Source organism: Nerophis ophidion, linkage group LG07 (genome assembly GCF_033978795.1).
Source record: "Nerophis ophidion isolate RoL-2023_Sa linkage group LG07, RoL_Noph_v1.0, whole genome shotgun sequence".
Classification (NCBI taxonomy): domain Eukaryota; kingdom Metazoa; phylum Chordata; class Actinopteri; order Syngnathiformes; family Syngnathidae; genus Nerophis; species Nerophis ophidion.
The window spans coordinates 32,005,287-32,031,060 of NC_084617.1; the positions used below are offsets into that span (position 1 = coordinate 32,005,287).

General features: G+C 39.5%; 1 protein-coding gene across 1 annotated transcript; it reads left to right on the forward strand.

Moving 5' to 3' along the window:
- Positions 1–476: 476 nt before the first annotated feature.
- LOC133555677 (MAGUK p55 subfamily member 2-like) lies at positions 477–25,553 on the forward strand. Its single transcript, XM_061905007.1, has 13 exons — positions 477–584; positions 6,023–6,116; positions 9,017–9,172; positions 10,052–10,225; positions 10,639–10,746; positions 11,910–12,029; positions 16,723–16,854; positions 17,143–17,245; positions 17,874–17,942; positions 20,079–20,240; positions 20,319–20,521; positions 21,736–21,864; positions 24,383–25,553. The coding sequence occupies exons 2-13, from the start codon at positions 6,036–6,038 to the stop codon at positions 24,557–24,559; spliced, it is 1,614 nt and encodes a 537-aa protein (XP_061760991.1). The 5' UTR covers positions 477–584; positions 6,023–6,035; the 3' UTR covers positions 24,560–25,553.
- Positions 25,554–25,774: the final 221 nt, after the last annotated feature.

The window sequence follows — 25,774 nt, forward strand, 5'->3', positions numbered from 1 at the left end:
TATATGTACATATACATATATATATATATATATATATATATATATATATATATATATATATATATATATATATATATATATATATATATATATATGATTAATTCCGTATTAATACCTTTTTTAATGTTTTGCTTCCAAAGACATGCACCTGGGGATAGGTTAATTGGCAACACTAAATTGGCCCTAGTGTGTGAATGTGAGTGTGAATGTTGTCTGTCTATCTGTGTTGGCCCTGCGATGAGGTGGCGACTTGTCCAGGGTGTACCCTGCCTTCCGCCCGATTGTAGCTGAGATAGGCGCCAGCGCCCCCGCGACCCCGAAAGGGAATAAGCGGTAGAAAATGGCTGGATGGATGTTTTGCTACCCCATAACTGCATTTTAATTATGTTGATGCAAACTCCGCTTCAGACGGTGGCGCTGATGTGAGTCAAAACAACACGAACCTGAAGACGAAGAAGAAGAAGAAGAAGAAGAGGCGGGAGAGAAGGAGGCGAACTATGATCTCGCGAGATTATCGATTGTGTTGATCTCGTCTCATCGTGTTATTAACGGAGCATCCCGACCATAAATATCATCAATATCAGGTATTATATTCTATTTTTCTCTCAATAGCAGGTATTATATTCTATTTTTCTCTCTTGCTTGTTTCATGAAGAAGCATATTTAAACTTATTACAATGTACATTATTGTCAACATTAGCTCGGTATTTGTGTGTTCTTTGTTTGATGTCCGCTTGGTGTGCAGGCGGATTTTTGCTGGACAAACGACATATATAGATAATAATTAAAAGACATATAAGGATAATATATTAAAGACATATATAGATAAAATATAAAATACATATATAGATAATATATAAATGACATATATAGATAATATATAAAATACATATATATTTAGATATATATAGATACAATACATATAAAGATAATATACACAAGGCATATATAGATAATATATAAAAGATATATAGATTATATATAAAATACATATATAGATAATATATAAAATACACATATAGATAATATATAAAATATATTTATAGATAATATATAAAAGGCATATATAGATAATATATACAATACATATATAGATCATTTATAAAATACATATATAATGTATAAAATACATATATAGATAATATATAACATTTAAAGTTTTAAAGTACCAACGATTGTCACACACTCAGTGGGACGAAATACATTTATAGCTAATATATACAATGCATAAATAGATAATATATAAATTACACATAAAAATGATGTATGCAATACTTATATTGATATTATAAGAAAGACATATACAGATAATATATGAAACACATATATGGATTATATATACAATACGTGTATAGATAATATAAAAAGGTCATATATAGATGATATATAAAAGACATGTATAGATAATATATAAAATAAATATATAGATAATATATAAAATACATATACAGATAATATATAAACGACATATATAGATAATGTATAAAAGACATATATAGGTAGAAAAGCGCTATACAAGTACGACCCATTTATCATTTATTTATATAAATATATCAACCATACTGGATATGAAGCATATCAGATATAACTCATGTCGACATTTTTCACAACATGAACGCTGCTCACTGTAATTTGTGCAATGTGAAATAATATGCAATAATATGAAATAACATGCAATTTAAGATGACTCAACCATTTTTCAGGTCAGTATATTGATGAAATATAATCATGAAGGTTAAATTGTTTCATTCCCTACCACAAAGTACTTTAATTGGTTTCATTTAACATACTAACTCAAATGATTCATGTGTACGTACACATCATAAAAAGTCTGGACACACTTTAAATTATTTTTTTTACATTTTTAAATTATGTATTGTCATTATGTTTTAATAATCCATTATTTAAATTTGAAATATATTATTGTGTATACATTTTATATTAGTAACATGTGTTACTAATGTCTAATGTAATTAAAGTTGCATGTATATTATATGCGATTATATTTACACATTGTAGACACTCTGTTTACAATTTAAAATATAATTCAAGTAATACAACAAGTGCAGTGTGCGTATATATATATATATATATATATATATATATATATATATATATATATATATATATATTTGTATGTGTGTATATATATATATATATATATATATATATATATACATACATATATATGTATACGTATGTTTGTGTATATATATATATGTATATATATTGTGGTACACTGACTCTCACCAAGACACAGGATTGGTTTTGCAGCAAGCCAAAAAAGGGTACTCATTATACAAGTCTTTTTAGGAAGGGTTGGGTGTGGAAGAATCACTCTTAAAGTGACATGACATGCATGACAATGGTGCACTTTATAAAAAAAACAAAAATGTTTTGTTACACTTGCTATGTTTTATTTGGCAAGTCGAAAGGACATGGTGCCATGTTTTTTTTAAATAAAGTACTGGAAGGGATAGAAATGTAGTTTGTCTCTTTTATCCGATTATTAATTGATTAATCGAAGTAATAATCGACAGATTAATGAATTATGAAATTAAAAATTAATCGTTAGTTGCAGCCGTAACATAATATATATATATATATATATAATCGTGTTATATATATATATATATATATATCAATCAATCAATCAATCAATGTTTATTTATATAGCCCCAAATCACAAATGTCTCAAAGGACTGCACAAATCATTACGACTACAACATCCTCGGAAGAACCCACAAAAGGGCAAGGAAAACTCACACCCACATCCAGTGGGACGCCAGTGACAATGCTGACTATGAGAAACCTTGGAGAGGACCTCAGATGTGGGCAACCCCCCCCCTCTAGGGGACCGAAAGCAATGGATGTCGAGCGGGTCTAACATGATACTGTGAAAGTTCAATCCATAGTGGCTCCAACACAGCCGCGAGAGTTCAGTTCAAGCGGATCCAAGACAGCAGCGAGAGTCCCGTCCACAGGAGACCATCTCAAGCGGAGGCGGATCAGCAGCGTAGAGATGTCCCCAACCGATACACAGGCGAGCGGTCCATCCTGGGTCCCAACGAGCGGTCCATCCTGGGTCTCGACTCTGGACAGCCAGTACTTCATCCATGGTCATCGGACCGGACCCCCTCCACAAGGGAGGGGGGGACATAGGAGAAAGAAAAGAAGCGGCAGATCAACTGGTCTAAAAATGAGGTCTATTTAAAGGCTAGAGTATACAGATGAGTTTTAAGGTGAGACATAAATGCTTCTACTGAGGTAGCATCTCGAACTGTTACCGGGAGGGCATTCCAGAGTACTGGAGCCCGAAAGGAAAACGCTCTATAGCCCGCAGACTTTTTTTGGGCTTTAGGAATCACTAATAAGCCGGAGTCTTTTGAACGCAGATTTCTTGCCGGGACATATGGTACAATACAATCGGCAAGATAGGCTGGAGCTAGACCGTGTAGTATTTTATACGTAAGTAGTAAAACCTTAAAGTCACATCTTAAGTGCACAGGAAGCCAGTGCAGGTCAGCCAGTACAGGCGTAATATGATGACATTTTCTTGTTCTTGTCAAAAGTCTAGCAGCCGCATTTTGTACCAACTGTAATCTTTTAATGCTAGACATGGGAAGACCCGAAAATAATACGTTAAAGTAATCGAGACGAGACGTAACAAACGCATGGATAATGATCTCGGCGTCTTTAGTGGACAAAATGGAGCGAATTTTAGCGATATTACGGAGATGAAAGAAGGCCGTTTTAGTAACGCTTTTAATGTGTAACTCAAAGGAGAGAGTTGGGTCGAAGATAATACCCAGATTTTTTACCGAGTCACCTTGTTTTATTATTTGGTTGTCAAATGTTAAAGTTGTATTATTAAATAGAGGTCGGTGTCTAGCAGGACCGATAATCAGCATTTCCGTTTTTTTGGCGTTAAGTTGTAAAAAGTTAGCGGACATCCATTGTTTAATTTCATTAAGACACGCTTCCAACTGACTACAGTCCAACGTGTAGTCATCAGCATAGCAGTGAAAGCTAATACCGTATTTGCGTATGACGTCACCCAGCGGCAGCATGTAGATGCTGAAGAGTACAGGGCCAAGGACCGAACCCTGGGGTACTCCACACGTTACCTTAACATAGTCCGAGGTCACATTGTTATGGGAGACACACTGCATCCTATCAGTAAGATAAGAGTTAAACCAAGACAGGGCTGAGTCTGACATACCAATTCGTGTTTTGATACGCTCTAATAAAATATTATGATCGACGGTATCGAAAGCAGCGTTAAGATCGAGGAGCAGCAACAGATGACGCATCAGAGTCCACCGTTAGCAATAGATCATTAGTCAATTTTGCAAGGGCTGTCTCAGTCGAGTGATTTGCCCTGAAACCGGATTGAAAGGTTTCACATAGATTGTTAAACGCTAAGTGTTCATTTAGCTGCTCTGCAACAATTTTTTCGAGGATTTTCGAAAAAAAGGGAAGGTGAGACACCGGTCGGTAGTTTACCATGAGGTCAGGATCGAGGTTAGGTCTTTTAAGGAGAGGATGAATAACCACTTTTTTGAATGTTAGGGGAACAGTGCCCGAGGAAAGTGATACGTTTATAATATTTAGCACTGATGGACCTAATAATACAAAAAGCTCCTTGATAAGTTTCCCATGAAGTGGGTCAAGTAAACATGTTGTATGTTTTATTCCATTTACACGTTGTAACAATTCTTCTAATGTTATTTCATCAAAACGAGAGAAACTATTTTGGATATTTGCAGTATCCGCCGTATATACAGTCGTATCTGTGTTACTATAACCCAGTTGTAGCTGGGACGCATTGTCTTTAATCTCCTTTTTAATAAGTTCAATTTTCTTATTAAAGAACTTCATAAAGTCATCTGCCGAATGGGTGGAGCTACTGGAAGGAGTCCCTTGTTGGGTTAGCGATGCTACTGTACTAAACAAAAATTTTGGATCGTTTTTATTTATGCGGATGAGATTTGAGTAATAATTAGTTTTAGCTAAGGTAAGCATGCGTTTATAAGTTATTAAACTATCACTCCATGCTTGATGGTGCCCCTCAAGTTTAGTCGTGCGCCATTTGCGTTCCAGCTTTCTACATAATAATTTCTGAGCTCTAGTTTCTTCAGTAAACCATGGCGTACGCCTTTTTGGAGCCTTTTTTAACTTCAGCGGTGCTATACTATCAATGGTTTCGCGCAGGGCGTTGTTAAAGTTGTTAGTGAGGTTATCAATAGAGCCCACATACTTTGGGAATGGTGCCATTACCGATGGCAGTAGGTCAGCAAGAGTCGTCGTTGTGGCAGCATTAATGTTGCGGCTGCTATAGCAGTTATTATTATTATTAGCTTGCCGAACATGAGTCTGAACTTTGAATTTTATAAGGTTTATATATATATATATATATATATGTATATATATATACATATATATTATTTTTTCTTTGTTGAGTATTTTCATTGAGCTCTACAAGTTTCTGTTCTTATTGTGTTGTTATTATATATATATATATATATATATATATATATATATATATATATATATATATATATATATATATATATATATATATATAGTGTATATATATATATATATATATATACATATATATATATATAAACACAATAAGAACAGAAACTTAAAGAGCTCAATGAAAAATATTAAACAAAGAAAAGAAAAAAATATATATATGTATAAATATATATAAATATATATATGTATATATATCCATCCATCCATCCATCCATTTTCTACCGCTTATTCCCTTTCGGGGTCGCAGGGGTATATATATATATTTTTTTAAATTTATTTATTTATTTATTTTTTCATGAGTACTTTTCATTGAGTTATTTAAATTTCTGTTCTTACTGTGTCGTTTTTATTCATGAAATGTACTTTTTACACATCAAATATCATATCATATTTTTAATATATGGGCAGAAGTTGAAACGGATAATATCACCTTATTTTCCTGTATCGCCGACTAAATGTTGATATCATGTCTTTACAGTATCTTGGAAGTAATGAGTGAAAATACTGTAAGTTCAACAACTGCCAATGACCTGGATCTCATATACCTGAAGGGCATCATGGAGAGTCCTCAGGTGTGCTACACGCCTGCACACCAGTTACACACTTGACTGTTACATATTGTTACACACTGTACTGTTACATATTGTTACACACTTTACTGTTACATATTGTTTTCAGTGTTGGGTTAGTTACTAAAAACCAAAAAAGTAGTTACAGTTACTAGTTATTTTATTTCAAAAGTAACTCAGTTACTTACACCAAAAAATAATGCATTACTGTGAAAAGTAACTTTTTTTTTTTTTTTTTAAGGCTCCCATTAATGCCCTTTTAACCTTCGTTTCAGTACTGTTATTGCACTGGAGAATAATCCAATCTGTTGATCAACTTGACATGCATTTGCATCACTGAACTCTGCTAAGCAATGTGGTCTACATACAACACACAAAGAAGACCATTTGTTTCAAAGGGCAATTTTATTTTGGGCCGGAACAAATTGACAAAACTATTTTAAATAGCTGCAACTTAACATACATAAGTAACAAACCACATAATAAAAACATGTCACAACATAGCTGTAAACCTGGCTTCACCCAAGGAAGGCACACATGATATGATTATATTTCATGTCACTATATACAGCACACATACTGCTATACACACGCCTAACCAGGCATTTTTTTCTCTCAAGGAATTGTGAAATAAAAGAATGTTTTCAGGAGATCAAGACTGTACTGAAGCCCAGAACACTCTACGCATTTCCCCAGTTGTAGTTTAAAGGAAAGATTGGCCTGGCCCACTAGGATCCCTCTTTATGTTTGTGAACTTTATAGTTTATACATTTAGAGTGCTGTGATAATCAAACTCTAGAAGTCTAGAATAAAAGATTATATAAGAGAATTGACAGAGTGTGTGTACAATTGTTTGTACCTTCAGTCTTTTTTAGCTTTCTTTCCATGTTTATGTACTCCCTGTCCACTGTGTCCAGGAACTTGAAAAATGTTTTCGTGCCATTTGCTGTTTGACGCCCGCTATCATGCTATTTAGCTGCGTGAAAGCGGGTGACTCCATTGTAGAAATAGCATGCATGTGTTCTAACACATACGCTGCAATGGCTCTATCAATGTTGTCCTTGCTAGCAGTCCCCCTAGTGTGTCTCTCTTTGCTAGCTTCGTCGAAGCATGTTGCTTTTGTAGCTGTTTCAGCAGATTTGAATTGCTGTTTTTGGCAGTAGATGGGATCTTTGATCCAAGACGCAACTTACAATAAACTAAAATGTTCTTTTCTTTGTCCTCCACTAAGGGAAAGTTGTGAGAATATTTCCATGTTAAGGAACTCGGCTTCGGCTCCGCAATGATGTATTGTTAGTAAACACAGACACCCCGCCTCCCCGCCCCACACAGGCACACATATCGCGAGGCGCACCTCTTGTGACGGAGGAAGAATCAGAAGTACAACACCGCAACTCTCCAATAAAACACACTCAGATCTTCTCAGTTTCTAGCCGATACTACATAAAATAATATTGTAATATCACGCTTTAAAGCATCATGTAGTAACGGTAATTGAGTTACTGAATATAAAAAATAACATGTTAGACTACTCTTTACCGCCGAAAATAACGGTGTTATTTTGTATTACATTAGTCCCAACACTGATTGTTATACACTTGACTGTTGCACACTGTTACATATTGCTACTCACTTTACTGTTACACATTGTAACACACCTTACTGTTACATATTGTTGTACACTTGACTGTTACATATAGTTAACACACTTTACTGTTACACACTGTCACATATTGTTACACACTTGACTGTTACATTTGTTACACACTTTACTGTTGCATATTTTGACATACTTTACTGTTACATTTTGTTATACACTTGACTGTTACATATTCTTACATATTTTACTGTTACACACTTTTACATATTGTTACACACAATGTTATATTTGTTTACACACTTTTCTGTTACATATTGTAACATACTTTACTGTTACATATTGTTCTACACTTGACTGTTACACACTGTTACATGTTAAAGTTAAAGTACCAATGATTGTCTCACACACCCTAGATGTGGCGAAATTATTATCTGCATTTGACCCATCACCCTTGATTATTACACACTTTAATGTTACACACAGTTACATATTGTTACACACCTTACTGTTACACACTTGACTATTGCAGACTGTTATGTATTATTACACACCTGACTGCTACATATTGTTACACACTTGACTGTTACACACTTACACATTGTTACACACCTTACTGTTACATATTGCTACATACTTTACTGTTACGCACTGTTACATATTATTACACACCTTGCTGTTACACACCTGACTGTTACACACTGTTACATACTGTTACACACTTTACTGTTACACAGTTACATATTTCATTGTTACTCACCTTACTGTTCTTCATTTTCATCATTGTCATCATCTTCTATTTTGTAATTGACTTCATCATCTTCATCATCATAATCTGCATCATCATCTTCATCATCATAATCAGCACTATCATCAACAACATCATCATCTTCTTCATCAACATCCTCATTGTCATCACCTTCATCTGCATCATCAACTTCATTTTCATCTTCATCTTCTTTTTATCATCATTTTGATCATCATCTTCAACATCATCATCATAATCTGCATCCTAATCTTCTTCAGCGTCAAAAACATCATCTTCATCATCTTTTACCATCTTCATCATCAACATCATCATCATCTTGGCCATCTTCATAATCATCAATTATGCACCACCATCATCATCTTCATCATCATCATCATGGACCCTAGTTTCTTATGATTTAAACTTTGACAAGTTTCAACATTCTTGAACTTCAAATTGATTTTAAATGTGTTCTAAATAAACCTGTTATTTATCACACGTGTGTGCGTGTGTGTGTGCGTGCGTGCGTGCGTGCGTGCATGCGTGCGTGTGTGTCAGGAGGAAGAAGAGGACCCTGAGCAGCTGCATCTGTCCCCAGTGAGGAAGAACAACATGGAGCTGCTGCAGGAGATCCTGAGTGATTTGGATCCTTTCACACATTGTTGTGACGCTGCTGCTGAACTCTCTCACTTGCTGACACAACCTCACGTCCAGGTGTGTATTCATCCTTCCGCACACAACCGCACGTCCAGGTGTGTATTCATAAGTGTTTGATGAGCATTCCTAAACTTTATCAGTATTTATTGCCACCTTTCCCAACTTCTTTGTTACATGTTGCTGGCATCAAATTCTAAAGTTAATGATTATTTGCACAAGAAAAAATGTTTATCAGTTTGAACATCAAATATGTTGTCTTTGTAGCATATTCAACTGAATATGAGTTGATATTAATTTGCAAATCATTGTATTACATTTACATTTACATCCAACACAATTTCCCAACTCCTATGGAAACGGGGTTTGTAGTTTATATTTACACCTAACACAATTTCCTAACTCATATGTAGATGATAATACTAGTCGATGGTGCGAGTTGATGATACTAGTTGATAATACAAGTTTATGATACTAGTCGATAATACACATTGATGATACTAGTCTACAATACAAGTCAATGATAAAAGTTGATGATACTAGTTAATGATAATAGTCAATGATACTAGTCGATAATACTAGACAATGATACTAACCGATGATACTAGTTGATGATATTAGTTGATAATACTAGTTTATAATACTAGTCAATGCTACAAGTTGATGTTACTACTTGATGATACTAGTTGATAATATTAGTTCATATTATTAGTTGATGCTACTAGTTGAGTACTACTTTCTGCACATTTTCAAGGTTAGCCATCTCATAAAAATATAGAATGTTTTCAATTCTTTGCCATGAAGCATAATTGTTTCTAGACCGCATCATCGTGACATATGTATGAAATATTGAAGTAGCTTCTATTGGTAACGCATGCTAACTGCTGCAGGTGTTTAGTTTTGAAAAGAAAAGTTGACTGATGAAAAGTTGTATGTCAGTCATTACTAGAAACTCACGATTCAGTGGCGTCCAAAGAAGACGGCAGCCAACCTCCAAGTCCCTGCGACTTCATGAGCAACGAGCGCCATCGCGACCAAGTCTTCAGCAAGTTCCAGCCGCCGCCTGATGCTGTGCGCATGGTGGGCATACGCAAAGTGGCAGGAGAAAACCTGGTGAGTACTTGGACGTACGACCAGAGCTTTATAGGCAGAGTAGATGAATCTTCATTTTCTGCATTGTTGGCCGCCTCCTGCTAGCAGTCTTTTATTGTTTAGGAGGCACAGAAAGGACAAGTTATTGCCTTACAGAGGTTGGAAGTGAAATGAGTCAAAGTACATACTTTAGAATGCCACAATTACTTCTATTTCCTCCACCAAATGTCTAGTAATATTGTAGTAGTTGTAGTAATACTACTAGTAGTAGTAATAAGCGTAGTAGTATTACTATTATGAAAGTATCGTTATATATATTTTTTAGTCCTTGCAGTAGTAATATAGCATTGTTATTATTAGTTGTTGTAGTTTTTACTGAGTTATGTTTTCAGGGTGAACATTGAAGGTGAAAATGAAGTTATTATTGATTACAGGGTGTAACCTTCAAGGTGGAACATGGCGAGTTAGTGATAGCACGAATCCTGCATGGCGGAATGATCGACCAGCAAGGTCTGCTGCGTGTTGGTGATGTCATCAAAGAAGTGAGTTAGGTTTTCTTTTCCAATCAATCCTAACTAGCATTTGATCAATACCAATACAGTGTTATCATTTGATCAAAATCAATATATTGTTAGCATTTGATCAATACCAATATAGTTTTAGCATTTGATCAATATCAATATATTGTTAGCATTTTATCAATACCAATACAGTGTTAGCATTGTATCAATACCAATATATTGTTAGCATTTTATCAATACCAAGATATTGTTGGCATTCGTCAACATTCACAGTTGTGAGTAACGGTCGTGAGTAAGGGTCGTGAGTATTGGGGTGGGTAACAATTGTGGGTTACGTCGTGAGTAACTGGTGAGTAACGCTGGTGAGTAACAATTGTGGGTCACGTTGTGACCCACAACTCCGAGTAACAGTCGTGAGCAACGGCCGTGAGGAACAGTTGCGGGTAACGGTTGCGGGTAACGGTTGCGGGTAACGGTTGCGGGTAACGGTTGCGAGTAACGGTTGCGAGTAACGGCGGTGAGTAATGGTCGTGAGTAACGGTTGGTTGTGAGTAACGGTCGGTAGTAACTGTGGTGAGTCACAGTCGGTAGTAACGGCCTGTAGTATTGATTGATAGTAACAGTTGCGGGTAACGGTGGTGAGTCACTGTCAGTAGTATCATTCGGTAGTTACGGCCGGTAGTAACGGTCGCGGGTAATGGTTGTGAGTAACGGTTGGTGGTAACGGGCACAAGTAACATTGTAAGTAACAGTCGGTAGTAACAGTCGTGGGTAACGGTCACAGGTAACGGGCGGTAGTTACATTGTGAGTAACGGTTGTGACCAATGACCGATAGTAACATTTGTGAGTAACGTCGCGAGTAACGGCCAGCAGTAACGCAGTGAGTAACAATCTTGGGTATCGGGCTTGAGTAACAGTCGTGAGTAACAGTCGGTAGCAACGGCCGTGAGTAACAGTCAGTAGTAACTGCCATGAGTAACTGTCGTAAGTAACAGTCATGAGTAATGGTCGTGAGTAACAGTCATGAGTAACGGTCGGTAGTAACAGGTTAGTAGTAACGGTTGTGAGTAACAGTCGGTAGTAACGGTCGGTAGTAACGTTGTGGGTAATAGTCGTGGGTAACAGTCCATAAATGACCTTTCATATTTCATATTGATGGATGTAAATATTATTTTCCTGTCAGGTGAACGGCAGAGACGTGGGACAGGATCCTCGAGTCCTGCAGGAAGAACTGCAAGCTGCCAGTCAAGCTGTGGTTCTAAAAATCCTCCCAAGCTACCATGAAACTAATCCCCCAAGACAGGTAAGATTGTCTCACCTGGTGCCTTCATCACAGCAGGCAGGCGTCAGTTACTATTCAGTATTTTACATGACATAGTAACTATGTGTACTACAGTAATACTACCATCGGGTATATGTTGTGTATACTACTGTGTTTTACATTCAAGTTCTCTTAAAGGCACTTTGTTATTGTGAGGGACATTCACGGACAGGTGAGGACTGGTGAGTGCAGGTGAGGTCAGGTGAAGACAGGTGAGGACAAGTGAGGTCAGATGAAGACAGGTGAGGACAAGTGAGTTCAGGTGTAGACAGGTTAGGTCAGGTGAACACAGGTCAGGACAGGTAAGAACAGGCAAATACAGGTGAGGACTGGTGAGGACAGGTAAGTACAGGTCATGTGGACAGGTAAGTACAGGTCATGTGGACAGGTGAATGCAGGCGTGGACAGGTAAAGACCGGTGAGGACAAGTGAGGTCAAGTGAAGACAGGTGAGGACGGTGGAAGACAGGTAAGTACAAGTGAGGTCAGGTGAAGACAGGTGAGGACAAGTGAGGACAGGTACTGTAAGTACAGGTGAGGACAGGCAAATACAGGTGAGGACTGGTAAGAGCAGGTGAGGACAGGTAATTACAGGTCATGAGGACAGGTGAGTGCAGGCGTAATAAGGACAGGAAAGTTCAGGTAAGGACAGGTGAGTGCAGGTGAAGAAAGGTAAAGACAGGCGAGTACAACTGAGGACAGGCAAGTACAGGTGAGGACAGGGAAGGACAGGTGGGTATAGCTAAGGACAGGTTAGGACTGGTAAGAGCAGATGAGAACAGGTAAGGACAAGTTAGTACTATGCACACACTGATAGTACACACTTTTTCATACTTTGCACACACTAATAGTACACACTTTTTCATACTTTGTACACTAATAGTACACAATGTTTTATACTTCGTACACTAATAGCGGACAGTATGTTATACTTTGTACACATTAATAGTGTATACTATTTTGTACTTTGTACACACTAATAGTATGCTATATTTTTTACTTTGTACGCATTAATAATAAACACTATTTAATACTTTGTACACACTAATAGTGGATAGTATATATACTTTTTACACACTTTTAGTGGACAGTATATATTAGGGGTGTGGGAAAAAATCGATTCGAATACGAATCGATTCTCTTATTTTTTTTAATCGATTTTTTTTTCAGTTTTTAATTTTTTTTTTTTTTAATCAATCCAACAAACCAATACACAGCAATACCATAATAATGCAATCCAATTCCAAAACCAAACCCGACCCAGCAACACTCAGAACTGCAATAAACAGAGCAATTGAGGAGACACAAACACGACACAGAACAAACTAAAAGTAATGAAACAAAAATGAATATCATCAACAACAGTATCAATATTAGTTATAATTTCAGCATAGCAGTGATTAAAAATCCCTCATTGATATTATCATTAGACATTTATAAAAATAAAAATAAAAGAACAATAGTGTCAGAGTGGCTTACACCGCATTGCATCTCATAAGCTTGACAACACACTGTCCAATGTTTTCAGAAGGAAAAAATAAGTCATATTTTTGGTTCGTTTAATAGTTAAAGCTAATTTACATTATTGCAATCAGTTGATAAAACATTGTCCTTTACAATTATAAAAACTTTTTTTTTTAAATCTACTACTCTGCTAGCATGACAGCAGACTCGGGTAGATCCTGCTGAAATCCTATGTATAATGAATACAGAATCGTTTTGAATCGGAAAAATATCGTTTTTGAATCGAGAATCGCGTTGGATAGAAAAAATCGATATATAAACAAATCGCGACCCCAAGAATCGATATTGAATCGAATCGTGAGACACCCAAAGATTCGCAGCCCTAGTATATATACTTTGTACACTTTGATAGCACACACTATTTCAAGTTGTCTAAAAAGTGAGGTTACTGTAATGTTACAGTAGAAGTAGAAGTGTAAGATCTGTCTGACTCCAAACACTGATATCACTTCAATCTCCCTTATTCTGCTTCAGTATGATGCAGACTAGCAACCACCAATTGCTACACCAAGTGAGCTCGTCAGCTTCTCGATGATTGATTTGTTTAATTCCATGAATCTCATCCACTTGTTGTTCTTCACACTCACTTCACAAACATGCTTGGAAAACTCACTTTTTCAGATTACTTGCAAAAAAGTCATAATAATAATAATAATAATTAAAAAAGTCATAATAATAACATATGTCATAACATAAGTCATGATAATAACATAAGTCATAAAAATAACAATTCCTAATAATGATAACATGAGTCATAATAATAATATACTGTAGGTCATTAGATTAATAACATAAGTCATAATAATAATAATACCATAAGTCCATCCATTTCCTACCGCTTATTCCCTTTGGGAACACGGGGGGCACTTGTTATGTACGTGAGGACTGGAAGTAAACGACACCACGAGAGACTTGAGGTTACCAGGTTTATTGTAACCTTTGATATTGTGTGGGATGTGTATGCTACTCTAAGTGTTGGTTGCAGGATTAAATGTGAAGTTAACCATGTGAATGAAACAAGAGGATATTGTACATGCGTGTTGAATGACAACCTGCGTCTGGTCAAGTATGAGTAGGCACAAGGAATATCCGGGGACAGGCAGGAGGTAGAGGGCAGGCGGCAAGCAAACAAGGTCCGAGTCCAGGCGAGTGATCGAGGATCAAGGGAGGCAATACGAGAGTTAACGACGTTCCGGCGCAGGTCCCAAGGAGTGACTGGCCTTTATGCTGTCCTCCTGATTGCTCTCAGCAGACCATCCTTAATTTCCTCAGTGAGTCCCTGACGAAACGCACTTTGGAGTGCCTTGTCATTCCAGCCGCTGTCTGCCGCAATGGTCCGAAACTCGAGGGTGTAAGCTGCCACCGAGAGAGTTCCTTGTTGGATGGTGCGCAGACGTCCTGCAGCATCCCCCCCATCCTTGGGGTGGTCAAAAACGGCCAAAAATTCGGACCGAAAAGCCGAGTAGTCGGTGCCAAGGCATAGTGACTTGTCCAAAGCTGCAGTAGCCCACTTGAGAGCGGGTCCGGAAAGCAGCAAAAAAATAAATGCTATTTTGGCCACATCAGTAGTGCAGCGCGAGGGTTGGTGCAAAAAAATAAACTCGCACTGCACCAAAAAACCCCTACAAAGTTCGAAATTACCCTCAAAAGGGCTAGGACTAGCAATCTTGGGCTCCCGGCTAAGAAAAGCGCTAGCTGAGCTAGTAGCTGGTGTAGCATGCTGTCCTGTTACCAAGTCTTGAGCCGGTCTGGGGTCTAACTGGTCCAACGTATTATACAACTTGGAGAAGGCGTCGTGTCGGACGGCGTGGCGCAGTGGGAGAGTGACCGTGCGCAACCCGAGGGTCCCTGGTTCAATCCCCACCTAGTACCAACCTCGTCACGTCCGTTGTGTCCTGAGCAAGACACTTCACCCTTGCTCCTGATGGGTGCTGGTTAGCGCCTTGCATGGCAGCTCCCTCCATCAGTGTGTGAATGTGTGTGTGAATGGGTAAATGTGGAAGTAGTGTCAAAGCGCTTTGAGTACCTTGAAGGTAGAAAAGCGCTATACAAGTACAACCCATGTAAATTTTCCCCGAGTGCCTCAAAACGAGTCTGATGTGTCTTAAGAACAGAGCACATTACCACCAAGTCCGGGCTTCGTGGACTCCGAGCCTGGGGAGTGAGTCTCGACTGGTGGGTATCGTCTGGTTCCGACATGGTTGGCCGGAACGTACTGTTATGTACATGAGGACTGGAAGGAGACGACACCACAAAAGACGTGAGGTTACCAGGTTTATTGTAACCCTTGATGATTGTGTGGGATGTGTATGCTACTCTAAGTGTTGGTTGCCGGATTAAGTGTGATGTTAACCATATGAATGAAACAAGAGGATGTTGTACATCCGTGTTGAATGACAACCTGCGTCTGGTCAAGGAGGAGTAGGCACAAGGAAGATCCGGGGACAGGCTGGAGGTCGAGGGGAGTCGGCAAGCAAACAAGGTTCGAGTCCAGGCGAGTGATTGAGGATCGAAGGAGGCAATACGAGAGTTAACGACGTTCCGGCGTAGGTCCCAAGGAGTGACTAGCCTTTATGCTGTTCTCCTGATTGCTGTCAGGTTGGTTGATCGCTGTCAGTCTGCAGCTGCAGCGAAGCGTGGGCGTGAAGTGCTCAGAGCGTGCGGGGGCCTGTCCTGGCATGTTGCCAGATAGAGTGTAGGATCTTGCTGTGGATGGATTGTGGGTTCGAGACCGGGCTGTGACAGCACTGGTGCCTATCTCAGCTACAATCGGGCGGAAGACGGGGTACATCCTGGACAAGTCGCCGCCTCATTGCAGGGCCAACACAGATAGACAGACAACATTCACACTCACATTCACACACTAGGGCATACCATAAGAAATAATAATAATATACGTCATTAGATTAATTACATAAGTCATAATAATAATAATCATGTTGTGTGTTTAAATGTTCTTCAAGTGTCACTATGACAACGATCCAGCGTGTTACAACCTGATTCCCTGCAGAGAAGTCATAATAATAATAACATAAGTCATAATAATAATAACATAAGTCATATTTGTAATAACATAAGTCATAATAATAATAACATGAGTCATAACAATAACATAAGTCATATTAATAATAATAATCATGTTGTGTGTTCAGATGTTCTTCAAGTGTCACTATGACTACGATCCAGCGTGTGACAACCTGATTCCCTGCAGAGAAGCAGGGTTAAAGTTCCACACAGGAGATATTCTGCACATCGTCAACCAGGATGATGTCAACTGGTGGCAGGTGAAGTTCACATTGACTAAAACCAAGACGGCCTCCATGCACTCGCATGTATTTATTATGTATTCACATTATTATCCTCGTGGATTGAATTATTCTCTGATTTATTCATTCATTTACTGTAGTTTGCAAGTGAAATGAAAAAAAATTAAAGTATTATAATGATTAAAATGTATTTGTTATTCCTTTGAATGGCAAATGTAGAAGCTTCAGAAAAACAAGTGAGCGCATGTATTTCATTGAGTAAAAAAGGCAGTTGAGTCATGGATGAATATTGTGGGTGTCACGCAGGCTCGGCATGTGGAAGGCGGGCCCGCGGGTTTGATTCCCAGTCAAATGCTGGAAGAGAAAAGGAAAGCCTTTGTGAAAAAAGACATTGAGCTTCTTCCTGCAGGTAAAGAAATCTAATCTGATCTAATCTAAAGTAAGGAAAGTTGTGAATCACTTGAATGCATGGACAGTTATTATATAATATAATGTATAATAATTATTATTATGATACATCATACTGTAATTACACTATTCTACAGCATACTGTAATACACTAGTATGCATACTGTAATTACAATATTGTACATACTGTAACTACACTATCATGATCATACTGTAATAACACTATTATACATCATACTGTAATTACACCATTATACATCATACTGTAATTACACTAGTATACATACTGTAATTACACTATTATACATCATAATGTAATTACACTATTATACATACTGTAGTTACACTATTATACATATTGTAATTACACTATTATACATCATACTTTAATTACACTATTATACATTATACTGTAATTACACTATCATAAATACTGTAATTACAGTAATAGTACACACTATTTTATACTTTGTACACTAATAGTACACACTATTTTATATTTTGTACACACTAACAGTAAACACTGTTAAACCAATGACATCATTCACTCTTCCAATAGGAATATAATAATTAATCATTACTTCCACCATGTTCCTCTGATCACATGTTGGTATTGATCATTGTCCCAGGTAACTTGTGCACAGGTGTTGGCGTGAAAAGAAAGAAAAAAATGATGTACGTCACCACAAAGAATGCAGGTACTGGCAAACATGTTTTTGTCTTCATTGTATAAATAGACTCAAACACTTGGCAGGGAAACAAGCAACTCACTACACATTTTCTTATGATTTAATCCACATTTTACAACACTAATCACTAAAATTAATTAAGTCAAGACCCAACATGATATATAACACTGTCAAAATTACAGTATTCATGGAGAACCAAGCTACTCCCGTTTTCTGTAGTATTTTTCTGCAGTACTTTCAGCAGTACTTTTCTGCAGTACCTTTCTGCAGTATTTTTCTGCATGATTTTCTGTGATACTTTTCTGCATTACCTGTCTGTAGTACTTTCAGCAGTACTTTTCTGCATTACTTTTCTGTAGTACTTTCTAATTTACTTTGCTGGATTATTTTTCTGCAGTACTTTTCTATAGACACACAAATAATGTGACGCGTTGTCTGTGAATTACAAATAATGTGGCGCGTTGTCTGTGAGATACAAATAATGTGACGCGTGGTCTGTAAAATACAAATAATGTGACGTGTGGTCTGTGAAATACAAATAATGTGTCGCGTGGTCTGTGAGATACAAATAATGTGACACGTGGTCGGTGAGACACAAATAATGTGACACATGGTCTGTGAGATACAAATAATGTGACAAGTGGTCTGTGAGACACAAATAATGTGACAAGTGGTCTGTGAGATACACATAATGTGACACATGGTCTGTGAGATACAAATATTGTGACACATGGTCTGTGAGATACAAATAATGTAACACGTGGTCTGTGAGATACAAATAATGTGACATGTGGTCTGTGAGACAAATAATGTGACATGTGGTCTGTGAGATACACATAATGTAACACATGGTCTGTGAGATACAAATATTGTGGCACATGGTCTGTGAGATACAAATAATGTGACACGTGGTCTGTGAGATACAAATAATGTGACACGTGGTCTGTGAGACAAATAATGTGACATGTGGTCTGTGAGATACACATAATGTAACACATGGTCTGTGAGATACAAATATTGTGACACATGGTCTGTGAGATACAAATAATGTGACACGTGGTCTGTGAGACACAAATAATGTGACGCGTAGTCTGTGAGACACGAACAATGTGACGCGTGGTCTGTAAGACACAAATAATGTGACACGTGGTCTGTATGACACAAATAATTTGATACGTGGTCTGAGATACAAAGAATGTGGCACCTGGTCTGTGAGATATGAATATTGTGACACGTGGTCTGAGATACACATATTGTGACACGTGGTCTCTGAGATACAACTAATGTGACGTGTGGTCTGTGAGATACAAATAATGTGACGCATGGTCTGTGAGACAAAAATAATGTGACACATGGTCTGTGAGACACGAATAATGTGCCGTGTGGTCTGTGAGATACAAATAATGTGACATGTGATCTGTGAGAAACAAATAATGTGACACGTGGTCTGTGAGACACAAATAATGTGACACATGGTCTTTGAGATACAAATAATGTGACATGTGATCTGTGAGATACAAATAATTTGATATGTGGTCTGTGAGATACAAATATTGTGGCGCCTGGTCTGTGAGATATGAATAATGTGACACATGGTCTGAGATACACATGTTGTGACACGTGGTCTGCGAGATACAAATAATGTGACGCGTGGTCTGTGAGATACAAATAATGTGACGCATGGTCTGTGAGACACAAATAATGTGACACATGGTCTTTGAGATACAAATAATGTGACACGTGATCAATGAGATACAAATAATGTGACGCGTGGTCTGTGGGATACACATATTGTGACACGTGGTCTGTGAGACACAAATAATGTGACACGTGGTCTGTGAGACACAAATTATGTGACGCGTGGTCTGTGAGATCCAAATAATGTAACACGTGGTCTGTGAGAGCCAAATAATGTGAAACGTGGTCTGTGAGACACAAATAATTTGAAACTTGGTCTGTGAGATACAAATAATGTGACACATGGTCTGTGAGATACAAATAATGTGACGCATGGTCTGTGAGACACAAATAATGTGACGCATGGTCTGTGAGACACAAATAATGTGACGCATGGTCTGTGAGACACAAATAATGTGACACGTGGTCTGTGAGATAAAAATAATGTGACACGTGGTCTGTCCTCAGACTTTGACCGCCATGAGATCTTGCTGTACGAGGAGGTGGCCAAAGTTCCTCCCTTCAAGCGTAAAACTCTGGTGGTGATCGGGGCTCAAGGTGTGGGAAGACGTCGCCTGAAGAACATGCTCCTGCTCCGAGACCCTCATCTTTTTGGAACCACCATCCCGTGTAAACATCATTAATCTCCTGCATTGAAGTGTCAATCAAACCATTCAAATGTGGTCATCTGATGGCGCGTGTATCCAGATACTTCCAGGAAGCCCAAAAAGGAAGAGCGCGAGAGTCGGACGTACGCGTTCACCAGCCGCAACAAGATGGAGGCCGACATCAAGAACGGTTGCTACCTTGAGTACGGCGAGTGTGACGGCAGTTTGTACGGGATCAAGATGGACGCCATTCACGAGGTGGTGGAGGCGGGGCGCATCTGCATTCTGGACGCCCACCCTCAGGTACGCAAATATGTACAATATTACCTTATCAAGTCCAGTCAAATAGAACTACATCAACTACACGAACACAATTGAAGTCTAAAAATTAATTACAGAATTATACCTGCAAAAATACGTTCGGAAAAATAATAAATAAAATAAACTAAAAATCACAACTAAACTGAAAAAAACTCAAACTAACCAACAAAATAATGAAATGTTCTTATTAAGGCTTGAGGTGGGCGGGGTTGGGGGGGCAGGGTTTGGTGCTTGCGGGAGTGTATAATGTAGCCCGGAAGAGTAGGGATGCATGGGATACTGGGTATTTGTTCTTTTATGTTTATGTTGTGTTACAATGCCGATGTTCTCCCAAAATGTGTTTTTCATTTTTGTTTGGTGTGGGTTCACAGTGTGGCGCATATTATTAAGAGTGTTAAAGTTGTTTATATTACAACCCTCAGTGTAACCTGTATGTCGGTTGACTAAGTATGTATTGCAGTCACTTTCGTGAGTTAACAGAGGGTGAATATAAATGTAACCTGTAGACACGCAGATCGCATAATGTAAAAGCGGTACGACGACATGTTGTAGAAGAGGTTACAGTCATTGCCATCACTGCACACCCTCTGTATTGAAGTCCAGGTGAATATTGGATAATGTTATCCCCGGGTGATTTCTGAGAGAGGCACTAAAATCCGTAAACCTCCCGGAATAATCGTTGGGGTTGGCAATTTAGCAGCTGAGCCACATCAGAGTGATCTAAGAGCCGCATGCGGCTCCGGAGCCGGGGGTTGCCGACCCCTGCAATAGTATAATGAGGTTGCAAAGGTAAAATTCATTTTCAAATTTTTTTCAATACAGTGTAAAATGAAATAGATATTATTTAATATATATTATTGTTTTAGTTGCTTAAGAGATATTCCTGGCTCTGAATTTGTTCATTGCTATGTTTATGTTTTTGTGCATTACTTGTTGCAGTCATCATGAAACGAACAGGCTACTCATCAGTTACTCATTACTTGAGTAGTTTTTTCACAACATAGTTTTTACTTTTACTCAAGTAAATATTTGGGTGACTACTCCTTACCTTTACTTGAGTAATACATCTCTAAAGTAACAGTACTTTTACTTGAGTACAATTTCTGGCTACTCTACCCACCTCTGGTGGTGAGTACAACTTGTTTATTGTGATATACATACAACATGTCTCATGAATATTTGCCTGTCTGTTTTAGTCTCTCAAAGTTCTGAGGACGTCCGAGTTTTTGCCGTTTGTGGTGTTCCTTCAATCCCCAGACTTTGAGGTCCTCAAGGCTAAGAATTGTCCCAGCGTGGAGGTGGACGAGTCGACCAAAGTTCTTTCAGTGAGTAATACTATGTTCCTGCACGATACAGCCGGAGTCTGCTTTGTGCAGCCAGCGGTACATCTCAAAGTTTGGGGACTTTAGGACCTCATCTTTGGTTTTGTGAAGCCATTGGCAAGGTGTACCATACCCAACATTACCAAATGAAAAATTAGATTACGGAGAAGCTGAGCACGGAGCCCAGACTTCCGTCTTTCAGCAACCTCACCCAGCTCGATGCCGTAGTCTCTCCAACGTGACCTGGATCTTTTTACCAGTCGGATGTGTCCTGAAGATCTCCCCGGGAAGGCATCTGGGTTAAGATGCTGGGACAACCTCATCCGGTTCCTCTCGAGGTGGAGAAGCAGTGACTTTACTCCCGGATGACAGAGCTTCTCACCCTCTCTTATGGAGAGACCCGCCTCCCGACGGAGGGAACTCATTTCGGCCGCTCTTACCCTTGACTTGTCTCTTAGGTCACAACCCAAATTTCATGACCATAGGTGAGGATGGGAACCTAGATGGACTGCTAAATTGAGAGGTTTGCCTTTGGACAACCCCCCCCCCCCCCCCCCCCTAGAGGGGAGGGGGGGGTCGCCCACATCTGAGGTCCTCTCCAAGGTTTCTCATAGTCAGCATTGTCACTGGCGTCCCACCGGATGTGAATTCTCCCTGCCCACTGGGTGTGAGTTTTCCTTGCCCTTTCGTGGGTTCTTCCGAGGATGTTGTAGTCGTAATGATTTGTGCAGTCCTTTGAAACATTTGTGATTTGGGGCTATATAAATAAACATTGATTGATTGATTGATTGATTGATTTGATTTAGCTCTTTCGGGGTCCGCATCACTGCAGATTCTGTATCAATGTGCCGTTCCATCTCACAATCCACTCTTCCCTCCCTCGTGAACAAGACTCCAAAGAACTCCTCCACCTCGGTCAAGATGTCATCCTGGACCTGGGAAATGGCCTTTTCTAGGCGAGAACCACAGAATAAGACATGCAGGTTATTATTCTCATCCCAGCGAACCCGTCCAGTGAGAGCTGAACTCCCTGACCACATCATATGCAATTTTGGGATGAGACTCGGCACAAATCTATGAAGTCCATAATTCTCGGCTGTAAAAAGGTGAACATCACCGTCCGGGTTGGGAGTGAGGTCTTGTCTCAGGTTGTTGTTGTCAGCTACAAGACTTGGCTCGATGTGGTTCAGCTGAACACATTGTTGTAATTTCCCATTAAACTCTGCTAAGTCTGATGCTGTGCAGGGCAATTCCAGCAGGGGACATATCAGGAGGTGCACCCTGGTCTCTGGTCCAGTACCACAGTCCCACACAGCAACCCTGTCATTCAGGTATCACCATTTAGCAATAGTGGCTTTTGTACGTCCAACACCATTTCTTAGTTGGTCAGGGCATTTCCAGACTGCGTAGTTGGTACCTGCTCCAGGGGCCAGTTCTAAAGGCAGTGGTGGAAGGTTGTCAAGTCGTTCTTCCCACCGATTATATCTTTGGCTGGCACATGGCCGAAGGTGAAGTAGTCTTGTTCAAGGGTGAGGGAAGACTGCAGCACATTATGTGCAACTGCTGTACCGACCGGACCGCTGTGAGACCTAAGCCAATGGGTAAAGTTTTAAATTTACCGGTCTATCTACGACCGCACCCTCATGGGCTTTGGGTCGGGACCGAAAGATCAATATCACAGATACAAGCGGCTGAGATGAGTTTCCTTTGTCCATCAGGGACAAGCGCAGGGGTGGCTCAGGCGTATAGTTCTGATGCCTCCTGGAGGCCTCCCGAGTGCTCATGCCCAGCCGGATGGAGGCCTTGTTGTAGACCTAGGACGGTCTTAAGGGTTTATGTTTCGAATTGGCCTATAGGAACATGGCAGAGACTAGCCGGGGCACTTTTTCAACAGAATTGTCCTCAAAGTGGTTGGGATCTATCTACTTGTGTTCAAGAAAGTCCAAGGTCTTGGATTCACCCAAAAAAGGCCATCTCACCCCTAAATGGCCTACCTCAACTAGAACTGAACTCTGGAAGTCCTGGTAGCTTCAAAAGGTCTGACATGTGTCTAACTGGTACAGTTCAGGGCCTTTTATGGGTGCAGTTTGAACTTTTAGGGCACACCAGGCACAAGGAAGACCTTCATTGACCCCTCCAGGGTTTAAATGGGTGCAACTTGGACCAAGTGGTACTTTGGAAAGCAGATTAAGGTTAGAAATGACAAAGTAATCTAAAACTCCTCGGTAGATCTAGAACAGGAAGCAAATAATATTTGCTTCAACTCATAGTACTTTAATGCAAGTTTAACTCCAACTATTTTTGTTCTGCTAAAGCAGTTCTTCTCAAATCAGGGGGCGGGTTACCACGAGGAACGTCCTTTCTAAGTATAATGCTTCAAACCCCGCTTGGCAAAGCTGTGCACTACAAATCAAATGTTTCAAGTCCGAGGTCAAAAATGGTTTAAAGTGTAAATAAAGAGTGGATTTGTTGCTGATTAAGTGTTGTGTGATAAATGGTAACCACGTTTTGTTGGTGGCAGGATGAGGAGTTGCAGAGAACGTGTGAAGAGAGCGCTAAAATCCAAGCGGCTTACGGTCATTACTTCGACTTCACCATCCAGAACAACAACCTGGAGGAAAGCTACTGTCAGGTCAAAGCTGCCCTGGACATGGTCTCCAGAAGCCATCAGTGGGTTCCTGTCACCTGGGTCTTCTAGAACCTATCGGTGGATTCCTGTCACCAGGGTGTTCTAGAAGCCATCATTGGGTTCCTGTCACCTGGGTGTTCTAGAAGCCATCAGTGGGTTCCTGTCACTTGGGTCTTCCAAAGCCATCAATGGGTTCCTGTCATCTGGGTTTTCTAGAAACCATCAATGGGTTCCTGTCATCTGGGTCTCCCAAAGCCATCAATGGGTTCCTGCCACCTGGGTGTTCTAGAAGCCATCAGTGGGTTCCTGTCACCTGGGTTTTCGGAAGCCATCAATGGGTTCCTGTCATCTGGGTCTTCTAGAAACCATCAGTGGGTTCCTGTCACCTGGGTTTACTAAAAGCCATCAGTGGGTTCCTATTACCTGGGTCTTCTAGAAGCCATTAGTGGGTTCCTGTCACCTGGGCCTTCTAGAAACCATTAGTGGGTTCCTGTCACATGGGTTTTGTAGAAGCCATTAGTGGGTTCCTGTCACCTGGGTCTTGTAGAAGCCATTAGTGGGTTCCTGTCACCTGGGTCTTATAGAATCCATTAGTGGGTTCCTGTCACCTGGGTCTTGTAGAAGCAATTAGTGGGTTCCTGTCATCTGGGTCTTATAGAATCCATTAGTGGGTTCCTGTCACCTGGGTCTTATAGAATCAATTAGTGGCTTCCTTTCACTTGGGTCTTCTAGAAGACATTAGTGGGTTCTTGTCACCTGGGTCTTCTAGACGCCATAAGTGTTTTCCTTTCACCTGGGTCTTCTAGAATCCCCGAGCAGTGGAACACCATGGGAACCATTGAGGTTTGTGATGATACAAATACCAGCGCCAACGTGGATCCCAACTTTCAGAACTGGATCCCAGCCACAGTGCCAAACTCGGAGTGTGAACACTGCAGTATTCATGTGTAACTTTTTGTGTGTTTATTCATCAAAAAAAAGATGAATTTGTGTTTTGGTTTTGAAAAGTGTCCCAGTTTTACCTTGATCCTGGTGCTGGTTATTAAAATGTCAATCATGTACACCCAGTTTCAAATATGAGTAAATACATCAATGACCACTGAGGAGAGACATGACAGGACCGGCCACTTTAACCACGCCCCGTTGGAACGCCATAGAAGGTTCTATGCCAATCACCAAGGAGCAAGTGAGGAAGTCACATGATAAAGGCGGGCCGAGCAAAGAGGGCGATTGTGGGCGTGTACTTGTGTATGTGGAGTGTGTACTCGTGTATGTCAAGTGTGT

Excerpts from the sequence above, each read along its gene's own strand:
- LOC133555677 (XM_061905007.1), top strand. The coding sequence starts at position 6,036 with ATGAGTGAAAATACTGTAAGTTCAACAACTGCCAATGACCTGGATCTC. Across the intron at positions 6,117-9,016 it reads GCATCATGGAGAGTCCTCAG|GAGGAAGAAGAGGACCCTGA; the intron begins GTGTGCTACACG and ends CGTGTGTGTCAG. Across the intron at positions 17,943-20,078 it reads CGTCACCACAAAGAATGCAG|ACTTTGACCGCCATGAGATC; the intron begins GTACTGGCAAAC and ends GTCTGTCCTCAG.